At 44.6% G+C, this 26,981-nt stretch overlaps 1 protein-coding gene across 2 annotated transcripts in view; it reads right to left on the bottom strand.

The window, feature by feature from the left end:
- IPPK (inositol-pentakisphosphate 2-kinase) overlaps positions 1–26,981 on the bottom strand; it is a 62,433-nt gene that overhangs the window by 13,030 nt on the left and 22,422 nt on the right. For both annotated transcript variants that reach the window (XM_003260486.3, XM_030803959.1), the window contains exons 7-11: positions 21,596–21,654; positions 19,572–19,644; positions 16,850–17,129; positions 14,009–14,159; positions 13,232–13,334 (exon numbers count right to left, since the gene is read on the bottom strand). In XM_003260486.3, the coding sequence (XP_003260534.1) occupies positions 13,232–13,334; positions 14,009–14,159; positions 16,850–17,129; positions 19,572–19,644; positions 21,596–21,654 (666 nt within the window). The remainder of the gene's footprint in view (positions 1–13,231; positions 13,335–14,008; positions 14,160–16,849; positions 17,130–19,571; positions 19,645–21,595; positions 21,655–26,981) is intronic.

Raw genomic sequence — 26,981 nt, 5'->3', positions numbered from 1 at the left:
ATAAAAGAACATTACCCAACAAATCATATGCCAAAATTCTGAAAACATAGACAAAACAGAAAAAATTTCTAGAAAAATACAACTTACTAAAATTTGAAACTTTCCTACAAAGACAACTATGGGGGCCTAGCTGGTTTCACAGGTGATTCTACGAAGCATTTAAGTCAGAAATAATACCATTCCATTTTTTTTTTTTTTTTTTTTTTTGACACAGTCTCGTTCTGTTGCCCAGGCTGGATCACAGTGGTACCATCACAGCTCACTTACAGCCTCGACCTGCAGGGCTTAAGTGATCCTTCCATCGCAGCCTCTCAAGCAGGTAAGACTACAGGTATGCACCACCATACTCGGCTGATTTTTTATTATTTTTAGTAGAGACGAGGTCTCGCTATGTGCCCAGGCTGGTCTTGAACTCCTGAGCTCAAGTGATCCTCCCACCTTGGCCTCCCAAAGTGTTCGGATTACAGGCGTGAGCCACTGAACCCGGCCGTTGTTAATCCACCTCTTCCAGGGAACAGAGAAAGAGTAAACAGACGAACTTTTAAGTGTTTTATGGGCAGGTCTAGGCCTCGATACCAAGGCTGAACACAGACATTACAGAAAGAGAAAGCACAGTTCTTATCACTCATAAGCATCTGCCAAAATCCCTAAACAAAATATTAGCAAACCCAATATCATCATACAGAAAAAGAACACATCACAAATTGCGCAATTAACCACGTTAACAGAAAATATTTTGATCGTATGATCATCTCAATAGGAATAGAAAAGGCATTGATAAAGTTCAACATCTGCTCCTGATTTTAAAAAATCCTCTTAATAAATCAGGAAAAGAAGGGAACAGACTTCTTTAATCTGATGTCAGACACTTAAGGAAAAAAAACCTACATTAAACAATTTACTTGATGGTAAAATGTTTTTGAGATTTGGAACAAGAGTAAAATTCATACTATCACAAATTAGCTACATAAAGTAAAACAAAGAAGTGAAAGGTATAAGGATTGGGAAGGAAAGGGAAAACATCAAATTCACAGACTATGATTACATATAAAGAAAATCCAAAAGAAACTATAATCGTTAGGATTAATATAAGTGAGCAAAGTTGATGTATGCAAAGTCAAAATAGAAAAACCAATCACATTACTGCATAATCAAAACAAACACTTTTAAAGTAAGATCTTTTTAAAGATGCCATTTACATCTAAAACCATCAAATATCATGAAATTAATATAAGACCTCTGAAGAGAACCATAAAACATTTTTATCAGAATTATATATATATATATATAAAAGTTTTAATGTCCATGTTGGAAGACTCAGTATTGTATAGATTTCAACACTCATCATTATTTTAATGCTACGCCATTAAAATCCCAGCGGCTTTTTTTTTTTAGTTTTTAATTTTTGTGGGACAGCAGTTTTGTTTGTGCTTTTCCTGCAGAACTGAGTGAGGTGATTCTCAAATTCATGTAGATATGCAAAAGGTCGAGAACAGCCAAGATATGCTTGAAGAAGACAGAAGGATTTGTCAGATATCAAAGCTTGTTATGACTATAGTGTTCACAATTTCTATGATGCCAGGACAATTCCATTTGAAAAGAAAATAAAACCCCACCTTCTGCCATTTCAAAAATCAGTTTCAGACAGTCACCCAACAAAATGTGAAAGACAAAACAATAAATTTTCTAAAGATATGGTAGGAAAATATCTTTAGAACCTTAAGGCAAAGAAGGACTTCTTAAATGGGAAAAAGACTGGTAAATTAGGCTACCTTAACATTATGAACCGTTCTCATAAGGACTCCATTAAGAATCAAAAGACGGCCGGGCACTGTGGCTCACGCCTGTAATCCCAGCACTTTGGGAGGCCGAGGCAAGCGGATCACAAGGTCAGGAGATCAAGACCATCCTGGCTAACATGGTGAAACCCTGTCTCTACTAAAAATACAAAAAATTAGCTGGGCATGGTGGCAGGCGCCTGTAATCCCAGCTACTCGGGAGGCTGAGGCAGGAGAATGGCGTGAACCCGGAAGGCGGAGCTTGCAGTGAGCCGAGATCATGCCACTGCACTCCAGCCTGGGCGACAGAGTGAGACTCCATCAAAAAAAAAAAAAAAAAGTCAAAAGACAAGCTACATAGTGGGAAAAGATACCTACTGGACACAAAATTGACAAAGGGCTTCTATCCAGAATATACAAAGAATGCCTTCAAGTCAATAAGAAAAAGACAACTCTACCAAAAAAATGAGCAAGAGACTTAAATTGTGACTTAAATAGATCACAAAAGGAAAAATCCAGTAAACATATGAGAAGGTACTTAATCTCATCACAAGATACCACTACACACACACCAGAATGGCTGAAATTCAGAAGACCCACAACTAAGTGTAAGAGACAGTGTGGAGCACAGGTGACTCCTAACCAGCTGCAGGGAACATAATCAGGTAAAACTGTTTTACAGTAGCTACTCAAACTAAGTATACTCATCCCTGTGGCCCAGAAATCCCACTCCTAGGGATATATCCAAGAGAAATGTGTGCACATGTACACAAAATCTGTACAAGAATATTCATAACAGCCAAAAACTAGGAACAACCCAAATGTTCATAAAACAGCAGAACAGATAAATTGTAGTACACTAAGTCCTCACTTAATGTCGTCACTAGGTTCTTGGGAAACTGTGACTTGAAGCCAAACAATGTATAACAAAACTAGGCCAGGCACAGTGGCTCACGCCTGTAATCCCAACACTTTGGGACACCAGGTGGGAGGACCGCTTGAGCCCAGGAGATCGAGACCAGCCTGAGCAACATAATAAGATGCATCTCTACAAAACATTTAAGAAATTAGCCAGGTGTGCCGGACACAGTGGCTCACACCTGTAATCCCAGTACTTTGGGAGGCTGAGGCAGGTGGATCATGAGGTCAGGAGTTCCAGAACAGCCTGGCCAACATGGTGAAACCCCATCTCTACTTAAAAATACAAAAATTAGCAGGTGCCTGTAATCCTAGCTACTCAGGAGGCTGAGTATTACTTGAACCCGGGAGGCGGAGGTTGCAGTGAGCCAAGATCGCACCACTGCACTCCATCCTGGGTGACAGAGCAAGACTCCATCTCCAAAAAAAGAAAGAAATTAGCCAGGCATGGTGACACACGCCTGTGCTTCCCAGCTACCTGTGAGGCTGAGGTGAGAGGATCACCTACCTGAGCTCAGGAGGTCAAGGCTGCAGTGAGCCATGATCATGCCAGTGCACTCCAGCCTGGACGATGGAATGAAACTCTGTCTCAAAAAAAAAACAAAAATAAAAACAAAGCCATTTCTTTTCTCATCACTATAATAAAACAACATTGAACAAAATGATGTTATTTGAGGACCTGCTGTATATAGGTCACTTCACTCAAAGTCACAGTTTCCATGAACCTGTCAAGGATGTTGAGAAAGGACTTACTATATATCCATTCATGGATCACTCTAAAGTAAATAGAAATGTGGCAATAAAGTAAATAGAAATGTGGCAATGGGTGCACTAGCAAAGATGAATCTCATAAATGTTACACAGAGCTAAAAAAACAAACAGGAGACATGAATATATACAGCATGATCTCATAAGTCAAGTTTAAAAACAGAACAGACTAAACTACAGGGATATAAGTCAGTACAATAGTTAACCCTGGGAGGAAGGAGACAGGTCTGGTTGGATGGGACAACAGGAATTCTGATCGCTGCCAGTGTTCCATGTCCAAATATAAGTGGTGGTTCCATAAGAATTTTTACTTTGTGACAAGTCAGTGGGTTGTATATTTTTTTGTGTACTTTTCTGTATTTGCTATTATTTCACAATGATTAATGAAGCAAAAGTTTAGAAAATTAAAATAAAAAATTTAAATATTAGTAATATCTAGTGTTCGCAAGGGCATGGGGAAACTGTCTTCAACTGTTGCAAGAAGAAATATAATTAGTAAAATCTTTTGGGGAGGACAATGTGACAGGACCTATCAAAAATAAACCCTGCAATTTTACATCTAAAAATCTGTCTTACAGAAATGCTATGTTAAGTGCACAACAGTAGATGTACAAAAATGTGAATGTTAACATTATTTTTAATACCAACAAATTAATATCAACACCCAAGTAACTAACAATGGTGTGAACACACTAAAGAGACAGGATTATGGAGGACATCCAACAGCCCTTCTACAAAACAACTAGATCCCTGAAACTGCTCCTTTTAACGTATTGTTGGGCTTGCGTAAGGTAAGGAAAATCCCTAACCCAAGCCCCTCTTCTCACCACCCACCCACAAAGAGCTGCAACTAGAGTTCTGAGCATGAAGCAACTAGGAAGGCTGAGCTGTCCTATAGTCCAGTGCCACTATCAGCACTGATTCTAGGAATAAGCCACAGGGTAGAGGATCTATCTAAACCAGAGACTCTTCCCTTTTGCCAAAGATCCCTATCCTCTCTGGAAGAAGGCATCCCCTATTTGGGTCTCCAGGATTCCTATAAGTTAAGATCAAACAAATCGACAAGGCAAACAAAATCAAGCAAGACAACATGGATGAGTCAGTCAAAATAAGAGATTTTTTTTTTTACCACCAAGGTTTTATTGTATCTGATACAAGAATATAAAATAACTTCATAAATTGCTTAAAGAAATAAAAGATAGAATTTTGAAATAGACAAGCCACAAGGAACTAGAAAAAAATACCAAGCAGATGTGAAAACAAACCAAATGGAACTTTCAGAAATTAAAGATAGAACTACTGAAATGGGGCTGGGCACGGTAGCTCACGCCTGTAATCCCAGCCCTTTGGGAGGCCAAGGTGGCCGGATCACAAGGTCAGGAGATCGAGACCATCCTGGCTAACACAGTGAAACCCCGTCTCTACTAAAAATACAAAAAATTAGCCGGGCGTGGTGGCGGGCGCCTGTAGTCCCAGCTACTCAGGAGGCTGAGGCAGGAGAATGGTGTGTACCTGGGAGGCAGAGCTTGCAGTGAGCCAAGATTGCGCCACTGCACTCCAGCCTGGGCGACAGAGAGAGACTCCATCTCAAAAACAAAAAAAGAACTACTGAAATGGAAAACTCAATAAACAAGTGAAATGGCAGATTAGACACAGCTGAAGAATAAATCAATGAACTGGAAGATAGAGCTGAAAAAAGAAAAGCACCTGGAATGTAGCACAAGGAGACAAAGAGATGAAAAATATGAAAGAGCAGTTAAGATGTGTGGGAGATAAAATAAGGTTTGACACAAGTCAAATTAGAGTCCCAGAAGAAGTGAATATGATAATGGAGAAGAGAAAATATTTTAGAAAATGAGAATTTTCCAGAACTAATAAAAGACATAAATCCACAAATAGAGAAAGCATAACATACACCAAACAGGAAAAATAAAAAGCACAGCACACCTAAATCACATTGCACTAAAATGTCAAAAGGACAAGAAAGAGGGAGAGAAGACCTTAAAAGCAGCCAGAAAGAAAAGACAGATCACCTACTAAGCAAGGACAGACTAACACGAGACATCTTAACAGCAAAAACCAGATGTTGTATGAAATGTTTAAATGCTATTAAGAAAAAAAAACAGAAATCAACCCCTTCTGTGCACCCAGAAAAAAAATTATTTTCAAAACTGTAGACAAAATATAAATATATTCAGATACAGAGGGAATTTACCAAAAACCCTTCACTAATATAGCTTCTAAAGAATATTCTTCAAGAAGAGGAGGAAAACTATAAATATCTGTAGGCCAATAAATTAGAAAACTTAGGTAAACTGAACACTTCTCTAAAAAGACACAAACTACCAAAACTGACTTAAAAGCAGAAAATATGATTAGACCTATAACAATTAAAGAGAATGAATTAAAAATCAAAAAACTATCCACAAAGAAAAGCCCAGACTCAGATGGCTTCACTAGTGAATTCTGTCAAATATTTCAAGAATAATTAATACCAATCCTTCTCAACTTCTTCCAAAAAATAAAAGAGGCTGGAACACTAACTCATTCTATGAGGCCAGTGTTATACCCTGATCCCAAAAACAAAGATATCACAAGAAAACAAAAATACACACTAACTTAAGAATATGGATATAAGAATCCTCAATAAAATAATCAAAAACCGAATCCAGCAAGATATAAGAAGGACAAGACGCCATGACCAAGTGGGATTTAACCCAGAAATACAAAGTTGGTTTTAACACCCAAAAATAAATTTATGTAATACACCACATTAACAGAATAAAGGACAAAAACTACATGATAATCTCAAATGATATACAAAAGGCATCTAACAGAATCCAACACCCTTTCAGAATAAAAACACTCAACAAATCAGGAAGAGAAGGGAACTTCTTCAATCTGATAAAGGAATCTACAAAAAACAGCTAACATCATACATGATGATGAAAGACTGAACACTGTCCGCATAAGACCAAGAACAAATCAGGTATATCTACTCCTACCATTTTTATTCAACATTGTACTGAAGGCTCTAGTCAGGAAATTATACAAGAAAAATAAATCAAAGGCATCCAAATTGGAAACGAAGAAGCAAAACTATTTCTATTCACACATGATCTTAAATAGAGAGAATCCTAAAAAAATCCACTAAAAATCTATTAGAACATACAAACTCGGCAACGATGCAGGCTACAAGATCAATATAGAAAATCAAATTGTATTTCTACACCTGATTACACTTGTAATGAGCAATCTGAAAATGGAACTCAGAAAACAATTCCATTTACAGCAACATTAAAAAGAAAATATTTTAGAAATAAGTTTAACAAAGAAGCGTAAAACCTTAGTTTACACTCTGAAAACTAAATAACAATGTCAAAAGAAAACCAAGATCTAAATAAATGGAAAAACATCCCATGTTCATAGACAAAAGACTTACTACCCAAGGTCACTTACAGATTCCCCAAGTCCCTATGAGAATCCCTGCTGGCTTCTTTGTAGAAGAAGCTGATTCTAAACTTCATATGGAATTACAAGAGGCTCCAAATAGTCAAAACAATCTTGAAAACAAAGACCAAAGTTAAAGAACTCACACTTCTCCATTTCAAAACCTACTAAAAAGCAGTAGTACTCAAGACAGGGTACTGGCATAAGTGCAGACATATAGATCAATGAACCACAACTGAGCATCCAGAAATAAACCCATACATCTATGGTCAATTGATTTTCAAGAGGGATGTTAAGATCATTCAATGGGGAAAGAATAGTCTCTTCAACAAATGGTGCTGACGGGGTGTGGTGGCTCACAACTGTAATCCCAATACTTTGGGAGGCTAAGGCAGGCAGATCACTTGAGGCCAGGAGTTCAAGACCAGCTTGGCCAACATGGCAAAACCCTGTCTCTAGTAAAAATACAAAAAATTAGCCAGGCGTGGTGGCACATGCCTGTAGTCCCAGCTACTCAGGAGGCTGAGGCAGGAGAATCGCTTGAACCCGGGAGGCAGAGGTTGTTGCAGTGAGCCAAGGTCGCGCCACTGCACTCTAGCCTGGGTGACAGAGGGAGACTCTGTCTCAAAAAAAAAAAAAAAAAAAAATGGTGCTGGGACAACTGTATATCTACATGCAAAAGAATGATGTTGGAGCTGGGCGTTACGGTGCACACCTGTAGTCCCAGCTACAGGGGAGGTTGAGGCAGGAGGATTACTTGAGCCCAGGAGTTTGAAGCTGCAGTGAGCTACGAACACACCACTGCACTTCAGCCTGTGTGACAGAGCAAGACCCGACCCTGTCTCTGAAAAAAAAAAGAATGATGTTGGACCTCTACCTGAGATCACATACAAAATTCACTCAGAATGGATCAAACACCTAACTATAACAGCTAAAACTATAAAACTCTTAAAAGGGAACATGGGAAATCTTCATGATCTTAGATTTATTTAGCAATGAATTATTAGATACAACACCAAAAGTATGAACAACCTAAGAAAAACTAAACTGTACTTCAACAAAATTAAAAATGTTTACGGCCGGGCGCGGTGGCTCACGCTTGTAATCCCAGCACTTTGGGAGGCCGAGGCAGGCGGATCACGAGGTCAGGAGATCGAGACCACGGTGAAACCCCGTCTCTACTAAAAAAAAATACAAAAAAAAAAAAAAAAAAAAAAAAAAATTAAAAATGTTTGTGCATCTAAGATATTACCAAGAAAGTAAAAAGACAACTAACAGGAGAAAATATTTGCCAATCATGTATCTGATAAGGGTCTAGTAGCCAGAATATACAAAGAATTCTCAAGATAAATGACACTATTAAAAAGTGGGCAAAGGGGGCTGGGCACGGTGGCTCACACCTGTAATCCCAGCATTTTGGGAGGCCGAGGTGGCTGGATCGCTTGAGCTCGGGAGTTCAAGACCAGCCTGGGCAACATGGTGAAACCTTGTCTCTAATAAAATACAAAAAATTAGCCAGGGATGGTGGTGTGCACTTATAGTTAGTCCCAGCTACGCAGGAGGCTGAGATTGCACTACTGCACTTCAGCCTGAGTGACAGAGACTCCATTTCAAAAAAAAAAAAAAAAGTGGGCAAAGGATCTGAATAGACATTTCATTTCTCTGAAAAAGATATATAAGTGGGCAACAAGCACATGAAAAGATGCTCTTAGTCTTCAGGGAAATGCAAATCAAAACTACAAGATACCACTGCACACTCTCAACGACAGCTAAAATCAAAAGGCCAAGTAATAACAAGTGTTGCTGAAGATGTGAAAAAAATAAAGACACCTTCATACACTGCTGGTGGGAAGATCGAACCATACAGCAATTTTGGAAAAGTCTGCCCAGGTCCTCAAAAATTTAAACATAAAAGTGCCACTGGACCTAGCAATTCCACTCCTAGGCATATTACCCCAGAAAAGTGAAAACGCACGTCCACGCAAGAAAACCTGTACCCAAATATTGATAGCAGCACTGAGCATAACAGCCAAACAACCCAATAGCAGAAACCCATAATAGCGGAAATAACCCAAATGTCCATTGATGAATGAAGGGATATGTCCACCCCATGGACTATTACTGAGCCATGTAAAGGAATGAAGTACTGATGCATACTACAACATAGATGAACCTTGAAGACATCAGGCTAAATGAAAGAAGCCAGCCACAAATGACCACACATTCAATGACTCTGTTTATATGCAATATTCGGAAGAGACAAGTCTACAGCGATAGAAAGTAGACAGGTAGTTGCCTAGGGCTGGGGGTCATGGGGAGACAATAGGATGATAGCTAAAGGGTACAGGGTTTTTACTGAAGTGATGAAAATCTAAAATCGACTGTGCTGATGATTGCACGTATCTTTCAATACAGTCAAAACCACTGCACTGAACACTTTAAGTGGGTAAATTGTATGGTATATAAATTACATCTCAAAAAAGTTGTTACAGAAAAAAAGGAAAATGGAGAAAGATCTAAGCTACAAGAATGTTAGGCAGTGATATGGAAAAACACATGGATAAATCTAAACAAACATCTGTGTAAAATAATACTCTAAATTATGACTAAAAAAAAAATACCAAGACAAACAGAATACAAAACAATATGTATTGCACATAAGTTTGAAGAGACAACTGGAATTAAGTATCCCAAGTCCTTATATTGTGTGGGGACTGGGAGTATGAAATAACTGATTAGACTTTAAATATGCAGGATCAAATTGGACAAGACACCACAAAAGGGAGAGAAACAAGAGTAACTTCCAAACACATAGAGCAAAAAATGACATAAAAAAACTAATAAGCAAAAGTACACAGAGGTCAAAAAACTATGGGCTGGGGGCCAAATGCAGCCCACCACCTCCTGTTTTTGTTTTCCTGGAACTTAGCCCCACTCATGTTTTCTCCATGGCTCTTTTTGAGCTACAGTGTCCAGGCTGGGTACCCGCAACAGGGACCAGACATTACAAATGTCTGCTGTCCCTCCTATCAGATACTACACAACAGACAAAAGCAAGAGTTATTGGGGGCTTCAGTCTCCTGAGCATTGAAACGAAGACAATATTTCCTCTTTTCTTCAGAGGTACACAGTTCAATTTTTTTTTTTTTTTTTTTTTTTTTTGAGATGGACTCTCTCGTTCTGTCGCCCAGGCTGGAGTGCAGTGGTGCCATCTTGGCTCACTGCAGCCTCCGCCTCCTGGGTTCAAGCGATTCTCCTGCCTCAGCCTCCCGAGTAGCTGGAACTACAGGCATGCACCACCATGCCTGGCTAATTTTTGTATTTTTAGTAGAGACAGAGTTTTGCCATGTTGGCCAGGCTGGTCTCAACTGATCCACCTGCCTCAGCCTCCCACAGTGTTGGCATTACAGGCATAAGCTGCCGCGCCTGGCCTACAGGGTTCAATTAGATAAACAATATGAGTGCAAGAACTTTTGTGTAGGAAGGAATGTCCTCAGCCTACTCCACAGCTTCAGCTTCACAACTACCCCCTTCAGGTTCAATTACCAGAAGCTAACTTCCTACAAGAGAAAAAGGGCAGGCCCTTCTATGACAGCATGGAAAGACCTCAAGCCACGTTTCTCCCACCAGTAACATCTTGCAAAACTACAGTATCACAGCAAGGTGACTGATGCTGATACAATCCACAGTCTTATTCAGATATCTCAGGTTTTACATATATGTGAGTGTGCATGTGTGAGAGTGTGTGTGAGCACACATAGGTTCATGCATCCACCACCACAGTCAAGATACAGAACAGTTTGATCACCACAGGGAACCCCTGGTTTGACCTTTTATAACCACATCTACCTCCCTTGTTCCTCCTTGCCAACCCCTGGCAACCACTTATCTTTGTCATTCAAGGATGTTATACACACAGAATCATTCAGTGTGACCTCTGGGGACCCCCTGGAGGTCCACCTGGGCTGTTTAGCAAGAGTCTGTTCCTTTTTGGTGCTGAGCAGAGTTCTGTGGTATGAATGCACAGTCTGTCTGACCCGCTGGAGGTCACCGTGGAAAGACATGTGGGTGGTTTCCAGTTTTTAGCTGTTACAAAGAGGGCTGCTGTGAACATTTCTGTACAGGTTTTTTGGTGAGTGTCAGTCTTCATTTCTCTGGGATAAATGCCCAGGAGCGCAAGTACAGGGTAATTGCGTGTTTAGTGCGTAGGAACCTTCCAAACTGTTTTCCAGAGTGACTGTGTCATTTTCCATCCCTATCAGCAACAGATGAGAGATCCAGTTTCTCTGCACCTGCATTTGGTGTTGTTTCAGTGTCTTTATTTTAGCCCTTCTGCTAGTTAAGTGATGCCTGCTTTAACTGCTTACAAGACTACATTTACATATAAGGTTAAAAGATTAAAGTAAAATTAAAAAGTAATCCATACTTATTTTGTAGAAAACTGAAAAATACAGAAATACATAAAAAGAAAATAAAGTCCTGTTTCTTCTCTTGGGAAAAAACCCGCCATGCTGCTGTTTATACCTAAATCAACGTACCCAAGTGGCAGACAGCACAAGGCAGGTGCCACTGCTTTCTTCTCACCCTAGAGCTCCACTTGGAACTCCCCTCACCAGGATGACAACTCTGCCCTGGGCCTCTACTAACATCCCTGTGGCCCTTTGCATCAGAGGCTCACCTGAGGCTCTACCAGACATCCTCAGTCCTCCTCAAAACACTGACAGCTGTGGCCCCAACTAAAGAAAGCACTGAGGGCTCTTTCCCAAGTGTGAGCCACAGACACGTCAACGAGACAAGGCAAGTGGGTCCCAGGGCTGCAGGCAGCGGTGCATACACATGTGGGGAGGAGCACCAGCTCGCTCCAGAACAGGTTTCCTCACTGCTTATTGTCCTGTAAAGGCTTTGGCAGCCTAGTAAAGCCTATGGGCCTCTCTCAGAATAACTTCTTTTTTTTTTTTTTTGAGATAGAGTCTCACTCTGTCGCACAGGCTAGAATGCACTGGTGCAATCTCGGCTCACTGCAATCTCTGCCTCCCAGGTTCAAGTGATTCTCCTGCCTCAGCCTCCCAAGTAGTTGGGACTACAGGCACCCGCCACCACGCCTGCTTAATTTTTTTGTATTTTCAGTAGAGATGGGGTTTGACCATGTTAGCCAGGATGGTTTCAATCTCCTGACCTCATGATCCGCCCGCTTCGGCCTCCCAAAGTGCTGGGTTTACAGGCGTGAGCCACCACACCCGGCCCAGGATAACATCTTTAAATGTGTAATATAAAATATGGGTGGCAAAAATGTAAAATACCAAAAAAAAAAAAAAAAATTTTTTTTTTTGAGACGGGACTTGCTCTGTCACCCAGGCTGGAGCACAGTGGGATGATCACAGTTCCCCGCAGCCTTGACTGCATCCTCCTACCTCAGCTTCCCAAGTAGCTGGGACTCTAGGCACACGCCACTATGTCCAGCTAATTTTTTTATTTTTCTTTTGTAAAGATGGGCGTCTCACTATGTTGACCAGGCTGGCTTCCAACTTTTGGTTTTAAGTAATTCTCCCACCTCAGCCTCCCAAAGTGCTGAGCCAAAATATTTTTAAAAACAAATGTATTCCATAGTAATATGTAACATTTCATGCAGTGATGAATAAACCACAACTGGAAGTGTCTGCAGCTACAGTGTGAGACGGAAAGTCTGTTTTTTTATTCTCTTAGTGGCAAACTCCTCAGTCCTGATGAACCCACAGGCTCATTGCCACATTCGTAATGGAAAGAAATGCTAAATTCCAGGTACAGCTTAGTGAAAATGAAGATGCCATTTTTTTCCTATCCAAGCTCACAGAGCCCTGAATTTCAAAGACCCAGGAAGTGCAGGGCCGGTCCTCTTCCCTAAGAGACTCCTGTAGGCTGTACCTTGGCCTAATTCCTAAGGGCAGGAAGCTGCCCGCATACAGCCAGTGGCAGGGCAGAGACACAGGTGGGGTCCCAGGGCCCTGGCGAGGGCCTTGCAGCAAACGACGGTTGGCAGAGAGCCTGTTGTGGGCTGCTGAGAAGGCATGCAGATGGGTTGCAGATCGGCCACCCCTGAGGCCTGATCTCACCAGGAACGGGCCAGGGCAGAACTCAACCAAGGGAAATTCCCCTTAAAACCTCAATGCACCACCACCTGCCCCAGTTCATCTGGGAGAAACTTCAGCCACTTCTTTTAGATCCCAAGTTTTTTGCTTTAAACCTCAGGGGTAGGTAATGGAAAAAAAAAAAAACAAAAAAACAGATTCGTGCTAAGAATCTAAGGATCACACAGCAAGTTTTTGGATGGGTTTGCCAACCTTCGTTAACGCAAAGGCCACTGTCCCGTCATCCTCAGTGGAAAGGTCAAGCAGCTTCTGGTAAAATGCTTCATCATAAGGCCCATCTATTTGTAAGGTTTTTCTGAAGAAGAAAGCACAATAAAAACAGGATGACAAAGCCGCACAGAGGCTGTTTCTTAAACTGCTAACACAGTCTACAAAGCCCAGCACCACTAAACATCACACATTTTGTTTTGAAAAAACACATAACAGATCTATCTCCCTCATGTTAAACATCAAGGTTTTTAAACAGAACTTAGAAAGACCAGAACCACGGAGCCTTGAAGCTGAGCCTTCTCCTGTTCATGACAAGTAGGATCCTGTGTCAGAAACACAAGTGAAGACCAGTGAGGAAGGAAGAGGATCCTGGCCCCGACTGGACACCGCAGGTGTGGACCCCAGTGACCCACACTGAAAGCCCAGGACAGAGGCTCGGCTGACACAGAAGGGCCTGCAGGAGCGCTGCTCAGCTGTGGAGCAACACTGCCCTCTGCAGGCTCGGCCCCAACTTGGGGTTTCGAATTAGCAGGGTCACAGATGTGCTTTCTTTTCTAGAAACAAGTGACCCTGTTCCTCCTTCACAAGGCACTACATTCCAGAGCAGGCCTGGGCGTCTGGGAGCGGAGGACTGGGGTGGGAAGCGGCCGGCGTGCTTCATCCTCCTGGGAAGCTGTGCCTTGGGAGGCGCGTTCTTACCCTGCCCGCCCCCACAGTCTCCTCTCAGGGCCGCCCAAGACGGGGACTGCCCAACCTCACCTCTCCTCGGGAAACTCTTCCAGGTATCGCTCAACCCGGTTGTACAGAGGGTAGAGGCCTTCGATGTCCAGCAGGTCCAACATCTGCACCTGGAGGGTTTTGTACAGAAGACAGCCCTTCGGTAACCCCGAGCGCTCTGGGGTGTTTTTTCCTACCGAGAACATCAGGGGAAAACGAGAGCATGTTGATTATCAAAGAACGTGGAGGGAGACACAGGCTGGCGCAGAGCGCAGGGCTCATCCTGGGCTCCGCCATACGGGCACCGCCACAGGCAAGGACTGGACCCTGGACTGGCACTAAGGACAGACGAGATGACACTCCCGCCTCACAGAGCTGCTGGAGCTGGAGCGAGCCTGGACCACACTGGATGCACCAGGCCAAGCACAAAGGAGGGAGCAAAAAACACACATGTCCTGCCTCGTGCCTCTCCTCTCCCAACACAACTCTCAGAATGTCCTTTAGATTCCACCACAAGAGCCCTGGAAGTCACTTTATGATCTTAGTTTAGACATAATCCTCATTTTAAGTCAGGACACAAAATTTCTTTTTTTTTTTTTGAGACAGAGTCTTGCTCTCTGTGGCCCAGCCTGGAGTGCAGTGGTGCGATCTTGACTCGCTGCAACTGCAAGGCAAGGAATTTCTAAGATCCTGCTGACATCTTAAATCTCCAAGACCACTAAAGGAGGACAACCCTGGGACACTGTCTGCAGAGTCCAGGGCCACGAGCCCACACTGAGAGGCAGGTAAGACCTGGGCTGGCGACAGGCACGAGCTCAGAACCAGCCACACAGAGCCACAGACAGGGGTCAAAGCCACCGACAAGGACCTGTTATATCATAGGGACAGAGGCAGAAACAAAACTCCACTTGCCACTCACAGTTGTTTGGCACCTGTGCTGTACAGGGTGCCAACTGAGCTTGGGAGGTACCAAGTCCCAGATCATCTCCTCCCACTGAAGGGAGCAACCATCTCCCACAAAGAACCAAACTACAGGCAAAGACACAGTAAGAAAGGTGTCCATGCAGGGGGAAAACTGTAGTCACCTGCAGATTTCACTAGGACCCGGCACGAAAATGCTAACGTGCAGGGAAACGGGAGTAAAAGCTCAAATGCCCAACTAGAGGGGATTTGTTAAAATTACAGCAGATCCATGCATGGTCAATAAAGAATAAAATGCATGTGATCGCCAGGCGCCGTGGCTTACGCCTGCGATCCTAACTCTCTGGAAGGCCAACGCTGGCAGACTGCTTGAGCCCAGGAGTTCAAGACCAGCCTGGGAAACATGGAGAAACCCCATCTCTACAAAAAAATACAAAAATTAGCTAGGCGTGGTAGTGTGTGTCTGTAGTCCCAGCTACTCAGGAGGCTGAGGCAGGAGGATCACTTGAGCCCAGGAGGTGGAGGTTGCAGTGAGCCAAGTTCACACCACTGCACTCCAGCCTGGGCAACAGAACCAGACCTTGTCTTTAAAAATAATTAATTAAAAAAAAAAAAATATATATATATATATATATGTGATGATATAGATACAGATTTATGCTAGTTAAGTAAAGAAAGTCAAGTTACAAAATGACATGTAGAGTATGATCTCATTGTTTTAAACTGCACATCCCAGCAGCCAGGGCCTAGCTCCACTCCCTCCTGTCTGTGTCCATGTCAAAAAAGGTCTGCAGGAGCCCCAGGGTGCTGTGGCGCCTCCTGTTGGTGCCCCCAGACCACCTCAGCAACTGGTGCCATCTGTCGTTCCAGACACAGTCGGCTTCCTTAAAAGCAATTACGTGCCCAGATTATAGGCATAATTTTAACAAAATTTTCTGAAATGATCAGGAATCACTTTCATAACAAGAAAAAAATAACCCACAAAGGTCATTTGTAGTAAGAAAACATGGTGGCTCATGCCTGTAATCCTAGCATTTTGGGAGTCCAAGGCAGGCAGATTGCTTGAGGTCAGGAGTTCGAGACCAGCCTGGCCAATATGGTGAAACCCTGTCTTTACTAAAAGTACAAAAATTAGGTGTGACGGTGCACACCTGTACTCGGGAGGCTGAGGCAGGAAAATCGCCTGAACCTAGGAGGCGGAGGTTGCAGTGAGCCGAGATCACACAACTGCACTCTGGCCTGGGTAATAGAGTAAGATCCTGTCTTGAAAAAACAAAAGAAAAAATTGGCACAGATAAGAAGGCAGGGCTTAGGGTGTGGGTGGGTTTCTGGTTGCACACAAGCAGAACTGCTGTCTTCAAACCATCTCAGGCTCCCAGACACCATGGGGTCTCTATGGGCTGCCAAGAAGCAGGGGCAGTGTCAGCTCATGAGATGTCAGGACACGTGGCAGTGGCCAGGGCCCGGCTCTTGTCTGCAAGGAAGGCGTCCTGCAGTCCAAAGGCCCCATGGGTCTGTGTCTTCACCCCAGACTTGTGAAGACACCCCACTGTGCTAGGACCCAGCCCTGCAGGATTTCTGTGCCTCAATTCTCCCCGTCTAAGGAACAAGCCAAGGAAAACCTGTCCCCAGGGTTGCAATGAGGATCCAACAGGATAGCTAACATGGTTGAAAACATTCAACAAACCAGAGAGGACCACAACATATGGATGATATTCTGGGGGAAACTCTTACAGCCCAAATGTGTCCTGCAATTTACAGATGCAGATAAAAGGCAAGAAAGGGAGTCTGCATCTGGGGGTGAGAGGCGGCGAGTCCCCGTGCTGGGAGCCCTGGCATAACCAGCTGGCATCCCCCAGATCCCCCAGGAGGCTTTGCTGACCGCCTGGCCACCCATGGGGACTGCAGAGTCCCAAGGCCCCTGCGGCCCCCACCGCCTACCTGGGGAAGGCTGGGCCCTACCTTGGCAGCGAAGGCTCCTGCTGAAAGGGCTGGCTTCGCAGACTCGTGGGCCCTGAGGCCCGAGCCCCGGACTCAGGGTGCCTGCCCGGCCCTTGTCGGAGCCACTCAGCAGCACCCGTGTGATCACGTGCACCAGCTCCCTGATCACAGCCCTTGTGCAGTGGGGCCCACTGGCCAGGCCATTGGAAGGGAAGAAGAACGGCTTCAGGTGGTGTGCAAGCTCGCTCCAGTCAGCCACGGGGCTCCGGGCATCTTTGCAGCCGTAAATCAGCTCACCATTCTTCAGGCAGGGAAAAGAGAGAGGGAAACGTCAAACCACCAAGCTTGTAGGAAAAGAACTCAGTCCCCACCACCAGCATTCCAGGCAGTGGGTGAAAGCCAAGGGCCCTGACGCTGTCGACCCAATCTGGGGCCGCTGCATACTCCGGCTCCTCTGGGGAAATCCACCCTCACGAGCCGTGCTATCAACCAAGCACCAAACCTCAAGACATGAAAAGGAAGGAAAGTTTCAAAAACTAAACAGCAGTGCCCTGGCCTGACCAGCGCCCCCAGACAATGATCCACAGTACATTCAGAAGCCAAGAGCAAATGCTCACCAAAAGTGACAAACTCCCAAAGCTACCAGCCCAGTTACTCAAGAACCTGAGGGCCTTGGCTCTGGCCCCGAGCAGACAAACGTGAGGACACCAGTCAGCACGAGCACCGCAAACGAGTGTGTCCTGGGGTTCAGGCCATGCCCAGGGTGACCCCAGTGCTGGGTGGTACAGCTGAGCCAGATGGTGGGAGAAGCTGCTGGCATCACCAATATGGTCCATGCTCAAGACCATTCTGCCTTCTTAAATCAAGCCCAGCAAAGAAACTCCTTACAACATCAACATTCAGATTCACACATTCCCAGGGCACAGGCAGGGACATCTGCTGCCATGCCTAGGGGGAGTCAACACCATGACTCATGGGGGTCTGGGTGGTGCGCAGGGGAAAGGCCCCTGACAGCGGCCAACCCAGGAGAGTAGCAACTCTTTAAACCTTATTTATTTATTTTTTAAAAAAAATTTTAATGTTTTTGAGACAAGGTCTCATCCTGTTGCCCAGGCTAGAGTGCAGTGGAGCAATCAAAGCTCACTACAGCCTTCAACTCCCAGACTCAAGCAATCCTCCCACCTCAGGCTCCCAAGTAGCTGAGAACACAGGTGCACACCACCACGCCCAGCTAATTTTTTTATTTTTTCGTAGAGACAGCGTTTTGCTATGTTGCCCAGGCTGGTCTTGAACTTCTGGCCTCAAGCAATCCATCTACCTCAGCCTCCCAAAGTGCTGGGATTACAGGTGTGGGCCACTGCACCTGGCCCACACCTGGAACTTCAGAGCTTTCAGGGTTTTCTGCCTTGCTGGCTTTCAATACTGAACCGGACCAGATCAGCGGGAGAGCTGATGGAACGCACAGTAGGTAACATGCCTTGGTGGTGCCCTATTATCTTAAAATCATTCTGCATCCCTTCTCTTAATCCATTCCCTTTTCAACTCTTTTGAAACAATCCTAATCCTCAGGACTTTTCCATGCTGACTTTAACAGAAGCAGCAGACAGCCAGAGTTCCAGAGACATTAGGTGCAGGCCAGATGGGGGTCAGAAAAGGGTCCACCTGGGATAACATGCCAGCCTTATGACAGGATTCAAACAAATCCCTGATGAAACAGAATGTATCTTCAGGGCTTAAATATCGAGTTTATAAAAATAAATTATATAAATATGAAATAAAAACTGCCTGTGAAATATGTCATCCTTTCCTGGATTTGGGAAGGTAGAGGCAGACAGGGAATGAAGCCGATTCACTGCCCAGCAGCCAACATCATGGGTTTCTAACCAAGACCTGGGGAGACAGGTCAAGAGCAGGCCCCATATGCCCACTGCTGAGAGGCAGCCAGCCGGGCAGCAGGACGCCAGCCACGTGCAGCAGCGAGGAGAGGGGCCAGGGCTTTCAGTTCACCAGTCACCTCATCCAGACCACGGCACATAGGAAGCTAAGAGGCCCACGCTCAACAGCCCTGCCTCCTCTGAAGAATCCACCTACGATGGCTGTCAGCTCCTGCAGGGAGCCTAGGACTCTGTCCCCAGGTGTCACTTATGTGTGATCATGAGGCTACAACTGGGACTGAGGTGATGACAAGGGGGACCCCAGAGGGGACCCCAGAGGATACATGTCCAACAGGGGCCCGGCACCCTGACTGCTCCCCAGGCCTGCCCTTCCCTACATCTCATCCCCTCTCTCCCCAACAGCCTCTCCTCCGCAGATGCCCCAACCCTGCCTCGCCCCACCCCCACCTCCTCTCCCTTGGACACCACTGCCAGCAGCAGGCCAGGTGACACCAGCCCAGATAGTGCCAGAGCCATCCTCACCCACAGTTCACCCATCTGCTTATCAGGGGAGACCAAGGCCCACCCAGCAACTGGTGGGGCTTTGGTCGAGCACCCCAGGGTCATGGACAACCCAGGGTCACTCAGATGCTGTGCTTGTGGAATCGTGCTCAGAAAAAGGTCAGGGAAAGACAGGTCTGGAACTGGAAGGTCCAAGGTGATGAGTGAACCAGTCGAGGCATGAGGACCCCAAAGGGGATGTCAGACACACATGATGTGCAGCCCAGCCCAACACCCTCATCTGTGAGGTCACTTGAACCTTCGCCAGCCCCACCCTGAAACCACCGTAGAATCAAAGCAGCTCTTACCTTAAATATCTTCAAGTTGTTCTGTGCCTCCTGCAGCAAACTCTTCAAGGCAAAGTGCATTCTCTGTTTGTTTCTAAAAGGGAAAAGTGTTAACATGCTTTAAAAGCAGCTGGAACTGACCTGTCCCTGCACACACACCTGCTCGTGGCTCAGAGGACATGCTGGGTACTCCCAGGGGCCGCTGGGAAACCCAGAGTCCAACTGGGTCCAAACGGTGACATTCTCCCCTCACCACAGCCCCACCATGAGCTCCCTCCCCGAAGGGTCACAGACGCAGCTCCACAGCCTGACACGCACTCACCAGAGATGTGGGGGTTGGCCCTGACCCCAGACTTTCGGGAGATGTGAGGGACCCAACTGAGGCAGGGGAGTGGGAACCCCACCAGCCGCATCACAGCCCAACCCAAGAGGGGTTAAGGGCTGCTATGCCTCCTTTGTTCCTCCTGCCGCAACTTCCAAAGGCTTAGGGGCAGCAGGAGACCTGTGACGGGCCACGAAGGGAGTGCCAGGAGCCAAGGAGAGGCTAGAGCCCCAGGGAGCCCTCGCCCTCCAAGCGAGGAGCTGCAAGGATGGCCTCCTCCTCCCCCACCCCCGACGGGGGAACCTCTGGAGGCCAAGCTGCCCATGCAAGCACGCGAGCCTGACCCTGCCAGTAGGGACAGCCCACAAGCACACATTCAGAAAGGCGTCCAATAACCACGCACTCTAGCTGACTCCCAAAAGCCGGCATTCTACAACATTCCAGGGAGGGTTCCCTACTTATGTTCTGACACATTAGTAAGTTCTCAACAATGAATCTTTATTACTGAATGCTTCACAATTCACAGCCTTTAGGTGCACAGGGAAATCCACATGGGACCCACAGGTGAGGGCACCGCCAACCTCGCTGAAGCCATGGAGCGAGCAGTGTTGGTGCCACCTTCTGTACGAGCATTCCCAATGTTTGTGAACTTTTTAACTTCCAAAGACAACTCTGTGTTCGATCTTTGTTCCCGGAAGTTTGCAAGAGCATCTAACCAAAAGCACTGACATGATGATCAGGCGCGCACTCAGAGGCAGTGCTGAGCACTGACAAAGGCAGGGGCACGAAATGAATGGCTGGAGGGCAGCGGGGGAGGAAAGAGGAAAGAAACTCACACAGTGGAGTGAGAAAAACTGGACTCACCAGAACAGCTCTGCAGTAACAGGGGTCCCAGGGAGGGAAAGGAGATTGGAAAGAGGAGCTGTGCTGATCAAAAAGGACAGCAAAGGCTCACAAATCTACATCGCTCTGTGGCCAAGGACTCTCTCCTGGGGGTGTGAGGGGGGGGTGCCTGAGTCGGGGCAGGGCACTGCCATGAGTCCCAGGTCCCACCTCCCTCCACCTGCTACCACCCTCAGCCCTCAGCTCTGCTGCCCCTTCAGCCCCAGGGCCTGCTCGCTGGGCCCCCAGGCCCCACTGCAGACTGACCCTCCCCAGGGAGCCGCCTTCCTGACCACAAAGGCTCTGGCCAGGACCGGACCCTGCGCTGCCCCAGGAGAGTAGTGTGCAGGATGCACAGCAAAGCTCTGAAGGCCGGGGAGGCAGCGCCAAAGTGGGGAGCGGAGCCCAGGCACCTGGCACCTGATCGGAGGCTGCAAGTAGACCTTGCCGGGGCAGAAATGGCCACTGTAGCAGCAGACTTTTTAATATCCACAGAGGAGGGAGAGATCAAAAGGACAAACAACCAAACTATGAGGGCCCAGACGGATGGAGGTCAAGGCTGAGCACCAGTTGATTTCTGACATAAGTAGAAGACAAATCTGGTCACAATTCGGATAAGGGAACAACCAAAAGTGAGCAAGCACCTCAAACTGTGAGCACAGAGACAAGGCAAGGAGCACAAAGCCCCAAGTGTCTACAGCGCTGAAGGCAAAAGAGAGCCCTGAAGACAGAACAGGGCCCTCCCCGCCTTCCTACCTCATGAAATGCCCCCCACTGGCCCCCGCCCCACCCATCTCCAGGAAACGTGACACAAGGGGGCAAAGGAGAAGTGTTCTCTTACCCTGAGTAGAGATCAAGGGGACAGTATCTGCTGATCTGCTTCCACTTCCCAGTTGCTACCTGTGAAAACACCAACAGGAGGGCATGAGGTGACTGACGCTGGTGACTGCACTGTGCCAACTGAACACACAGAACAGCATCAGTGATGACAATGAAGACAAGCTGCAGCCTTGCCCCGGAAAAGGTGCCACCACCTTTGCAGGTGCACATCACTAAGTGGGGGAGAGAGCCACTTGACTTCCATTCAAGGAAACCTTGGCCCCATCTGTAAGACGTGATGTGGTGTGGCCCCCAGGCCAGCCCTTCACAGGAGCAGGGAAGAAAGTGGCAAACACCTTCAAATTACGTGGCTAAATTTTGGTAATGGGAGTAACCTTTAGAAATTACAATATCCAGTAACAGGGAAAGTGTCCTTAACAAGAAATTTCATGTTGCCAGTGGGAAGATACGTTGGCATAACATTTTGAAAGGCAACTTGCTGGTATCCACCAAACTTTAAAATGTTTATGTCCCCTGACTCAGCAAATCTACAAGGAACCTAGAAGAACTAGCACAGGGCAAAAAGGTACAGAGACAAGAATGTCCACTGCGGCCTTACTGCTAATAGCAAACCCTGAAACCAAGAGACACACTCATCAGTAGGGAAATGACTAAATAAATCACAGCCCATCCACTAGTGGGGCCAGCACACGCCAACAATTTAGTGAATGAAGAAATGCATAAATGATATGCAGCCACTACCAGAAAGAGGTAGAGTTAAAAGTCACCAAAATTTATTCAAGGAAAAAAGCAACTGGCAGAACAATGGATACAGTGTAATGTCAATTTTGCTTAAAAAAAAAAAAAAAAAAGCTTATGTGCAAATATCCATGCATATATCCAAATATGCACTGAAAAAGCCCTAAAGAATATATCACAAACAATCCTCAAGGATTAAGTGAAAAAAGCAATTAGACAAAGTACATATGGCATGATCCCATTTTTGCTTTGTAAGGGTGTGTGTGTGCACGTACAGGCATGTAAACATTAGAACATGTGGACAGAGATCACTTCATTTCCACCTGAATTACATGCATATTTTTGTGGGCACAGGAAGAAGTCTGGGAAGATATGCAAATATATCTGACAATATGAGTTACCTGGGAAGGCAGGTAATCCAATTCATGCCACGTCACATGTTACCAGTTATATGAGCAGGTAGTGCTTTATAGTAAAATGTATTTCTTAAACATCTGTCACATATGCTGAAAGTGAACGGTGACCATGAAAATTGCATCCTAAGGGGCATGGCTCACATACCATCTTTCCCCCAAGAGCTTAGATAGAAATCACACCACAAAGAAAAGACGGGGTGATGTTGGTGAAATAGTGGAGCAATGACCTCCAGAAATTCTCTCCTCTGTAAAGGCAATCAGAAAACTGGTTAAAAAAAATGTCAGAATCAAAAAGTTTTGAACTCTGGAAATTGATCATAGACTTGCAACAATCCAGGAAGCATTTATTCAAGAAAAACAGCTAAATCTAAGCAAGATCAGTGAGCTCGTTGGCACTTTAAATGCCCTATTCCCATCCCTGTATCTCTAGTTCCAAGGTTCGGAACCTTGAAGACCAACAGCTGCAATCACAGTGAAAACCAGCTGCCCAGCAGCCACAGAGGACGCAGATGAGGGCAGGACATCTCCAAAGCCTCGTTCTCTGACAATCACTTATTTGACCTGTCTCTGGGTTCCCAGAAAGATCACATTTGCAAGGCTGTCTTCAATGACCTGGCTCAGAACTCACCCATGCAGGAGGCCTTTTCCCCATGGGCATTTGTCAAAAACGTTTAGAGGCAATTGTTTAACTTCATGGTTTCCTTGGAAGGTGAATAAAAGGGCAAACAATAGGCTAACCAAAGCTAAAAAGAAAAAGCTGAGTAACAAGATGTACACAGAGACTCTGAAAGCTCCAACTTATACCTAGGAATTTAGAAAGTCATGGAAAGACTCAGAATAGACCTGAGAAGGCCCTAAGCTCTCACCTGAGCTGATCTGAGGCTCCATGGAAGTGAAGGCTAAGGCAAAGTTATCAACTACCCTAGTGAGTATTGAGTGGGCCCCAACACACAAACAGAGCCCCTCAGCAAAGACTAGGAGACTTATTCATTCTGGAATGCCTGCCATTTACAAAAATATCTATCGACCCACTAGCTGCCCACTAAGCTAACTGAGCAGACTTTATTGGCCACATATGACAAAGAATACAGACTTCACAAAATTAGTGCAGAAAAGTCCCTAAACAAACAGTAACAACTACAAGAAGCAGCAATAAAAAATCCTGGAGAGGGAGTAGAATCTAATTCCAGAGGGGCCACATTATATTATTTCAAATGCCCACTTTCAACCTATCATCACAAAACATGCAAAGAAACAAGAAAGTATTGCCCATATACAAGAAAAAAAGCAATCACTAGACTGCCCTGAGGAAGCCCAGACACTGGACTTACTAGACAAAGACTTCAATCAACTATTTTAAATATGCTTAGAGCTAAAGGAAACTAGGGACAAAGAACTAAAAGGAACAAGGAGAATAATGTCTCAACAAATAGAGAGTATCAATAGAGAGACAGAAATTATAAAAAGGAACCAAAAAGAAATTCTGGCCAGGCATGGTGGCTCAACGCATATAATCCCAGCATTTTGGGAGGCTGAGGTAGGCAGACTGCCCGAGCTGAGGCATTCGAGACCAGCCTGGGCAACATGGTGAAACCCTGTCCTACAAAAAATTCAAAAACTAGCTGGGCATGGTGGGGTGCACCTGTAGTCCCAGGTACTTGGTGGGGGCTGAGGCAGGAAGATGGCTTGAGTTCAGGGGGTCAAGGCTGCAGTGAATCATGTTCACACCACTGCAGTCCACTCTGGGTGACAGAGCAAGACCCTGTCTAAAAAGAAAAAAAAGAAAGAAATTCTTTAGTTGAAAAGTACAGTAACTAAAATGAAAAAGTAACTAGAGGGGCTCAAGAAGTAACTAGAGGGGCTCAAGAACAGACTTGAGAGGCAGAAGAGAAAATGGTTGAATTTTAGGATAAAGACCAAGAGATCTACACCTAGACACACCATAATCAAATTGTCACAGGACAAAGACAAGGAGAGAATCTTAAAAAGCAAAAAGAGAGAAGTGGCTCATCCCATACAAAGCACCTTCCCTAAGATTAACAGCTGATTCCTCATTAGAAACTATGGAGGCCAGGAGGAGGCAGGATCATGACATATCCTCAGTGCTAAAAGAAAGATTGCCATCCAAGAATTCTAGATCTACCAAGACTATCCTTTGAAAATGAAGGAGAAATTAAGACATTGCCAAATAAACCGTAACTAAAAGAATTTGTTGCTAGAAAACCTACCCTACAAGAATTACTAAAGGGAGTCCTTTAGGCTGAAATAAAGGATACTAGATAGTAACTCAAATCCACAGGAAGAAATAAAGAGCATCGGTAAAGTTAACTACATAGGCAAATATAAAAGAAGGTATAAACACATTTTGTAATTCTTGTTCTTCTATATAATTTAAGAGACAACTGCATAAGGTAGTAATTACAAATCTGTATCACCCAGAACATGATGTAGAAACATCTAATTTGCATCCCAATAACAGCACAAAGGTTGGGGGAGGGAGCAAAGCTTTAGAGGAGCAAAATTTTATGATTGAAATGGAGTTGGTATTAACCTGAACTAGACTGTTTAGGTTATTATGTTAAATTAACACTCAGAGCAACGAGACAGAAAGTCAACAAGAATGAAAGCTTGAACAACACTATGAACCAACTAGACCGAACACATCTATAGAAAATCCACCCAGCAACAGCAGGTTACACATTCTGCCCAAGCAAACATGGAACAGTCTTGAGGAAGAACCTTATGTTAAACCACAAAACAAGTCTCAATACATTTTAAGAGTGAAATCATGCAATCAATGTTCTCCAAACACAGTGGAATGAAACTAGAAATCAGTCACAAAAAAAAATTTGACTCACAAATATGTAAAAAGTAAACACTCCTAATTATCAGTTGGTCAAAGAAGAAAGCAAAAGAGAAATCAGAGAATGAATTAAGATAAAATGAAAACACAACATACCAAAATGTATGGGATGAAGAGAAAGCAGTTACTTAAAGGTTTATTAAAAGAACGATCTTAAATGAATAACCTAACTTTCTACAATAAAAAGCTAGAGGCCAGGCGCGGTGGCTCACGCCTGTAATCCCAGCACTTTGGGAGGCCGAGGGGGGTGGATCATGAGGTCAGGAGATTGAAACCATCCTGGCTAACACGGTGAAACCCCATCTCTACTAAAAATACAAAAAATTAGCCGGGTATGGTGGCGGGCGCCTGTAGTCCCAGCTACTCACTGCACTGTAGCCTGGGTGACAGAGCGAGACTCTGTCTCAAAAAAAATAAAAAAATAAAATTAGAAAAAGAATAACACACTAAGCCCAATCCAAGCACAGTGAAGGAAACAGTAAAGATTAAAGTGAAGACAAATGAAATAGAAAATGGGGGAGAGGGGAGCAGAAAACTGAATAAAACCTAAAGTTGTTTCTTTGAAAAGATCAACAAATATGACACAATCCTTTGGCTAGACCAAGGAAAAAGAGACAGAAACCAAATTACTAAAGTCAGATATGAAAGAAGGGGACCCTACTACTGACCTGTATGCCATCAAATTACATGAAAATGGACAAATTCCTAGTAACACACAACTACCAAAAAAACCCACTCAGGAAACAGAGAATCTCAACAGATTGGTAACAAGAGACTGAATCAGTTATCAAAAATCTTCTAACAAAGAAAATCCCAGGACCAAATGCCTTCACTAGTGAATTCTACCAAACATTTCAAGAAGAATCAATACCAATACTGAAACTCTTTCAAAAAATTGGAGAGTGAAAAGAAAATAATTCCTAACTCATTCCATGAAGCCAGTTATTACAGCAGTACCAAAGCCAGACATCACTAGAAAACTACACACCAACATCCCTTATGATTCAAAAACCCTCAACAAAAAACTAGCAAACTGAATTCAGCAGCATATAAAAGTATTATACACCATGAGCAACTGGGATTTATCCCAGAAATGCAAGGTTGGTCCAACATGCAAGAATCAATGTAATATACCATATTCATAGAAAGAGGAAGACACCTTGCTTTGAAGTGATAAAAATGTCAGCAACTAGATAGAAGTGGTGATTGTACAACCTTGTGAAGAGACTAAAACTGAATTATATATTTAAAAGAGTGAATCTGGTGAACACGGGCCGGGCGCAGTGGCTCACACCAGCACTTTGGGAAGCCAAGGCAGGTGGACTGCTTGAGTCCAGGAGGTGGAGGCTGCAGTGAGTATAGATTGCAGC

Source organism: Nomascus leucogenys, chromosome 1a (assembly GCF_006542625.1).
Source record: "Nomascus leucogenys isolate Asia chromosome 1a, Asia_NLE_v1, whole genome shotgun sequence".
NCBI lineage: Eukaryota > Metazoa > Chordata > Mammalia > Primates > Hylobatidae > Nomascus > Nomascus leucogenys.
The sequence above is the reverse complement of the archived record's forward strand: the minus strand, read 5'-3'. Positions and strand labels throughout refer to the sequence as shown.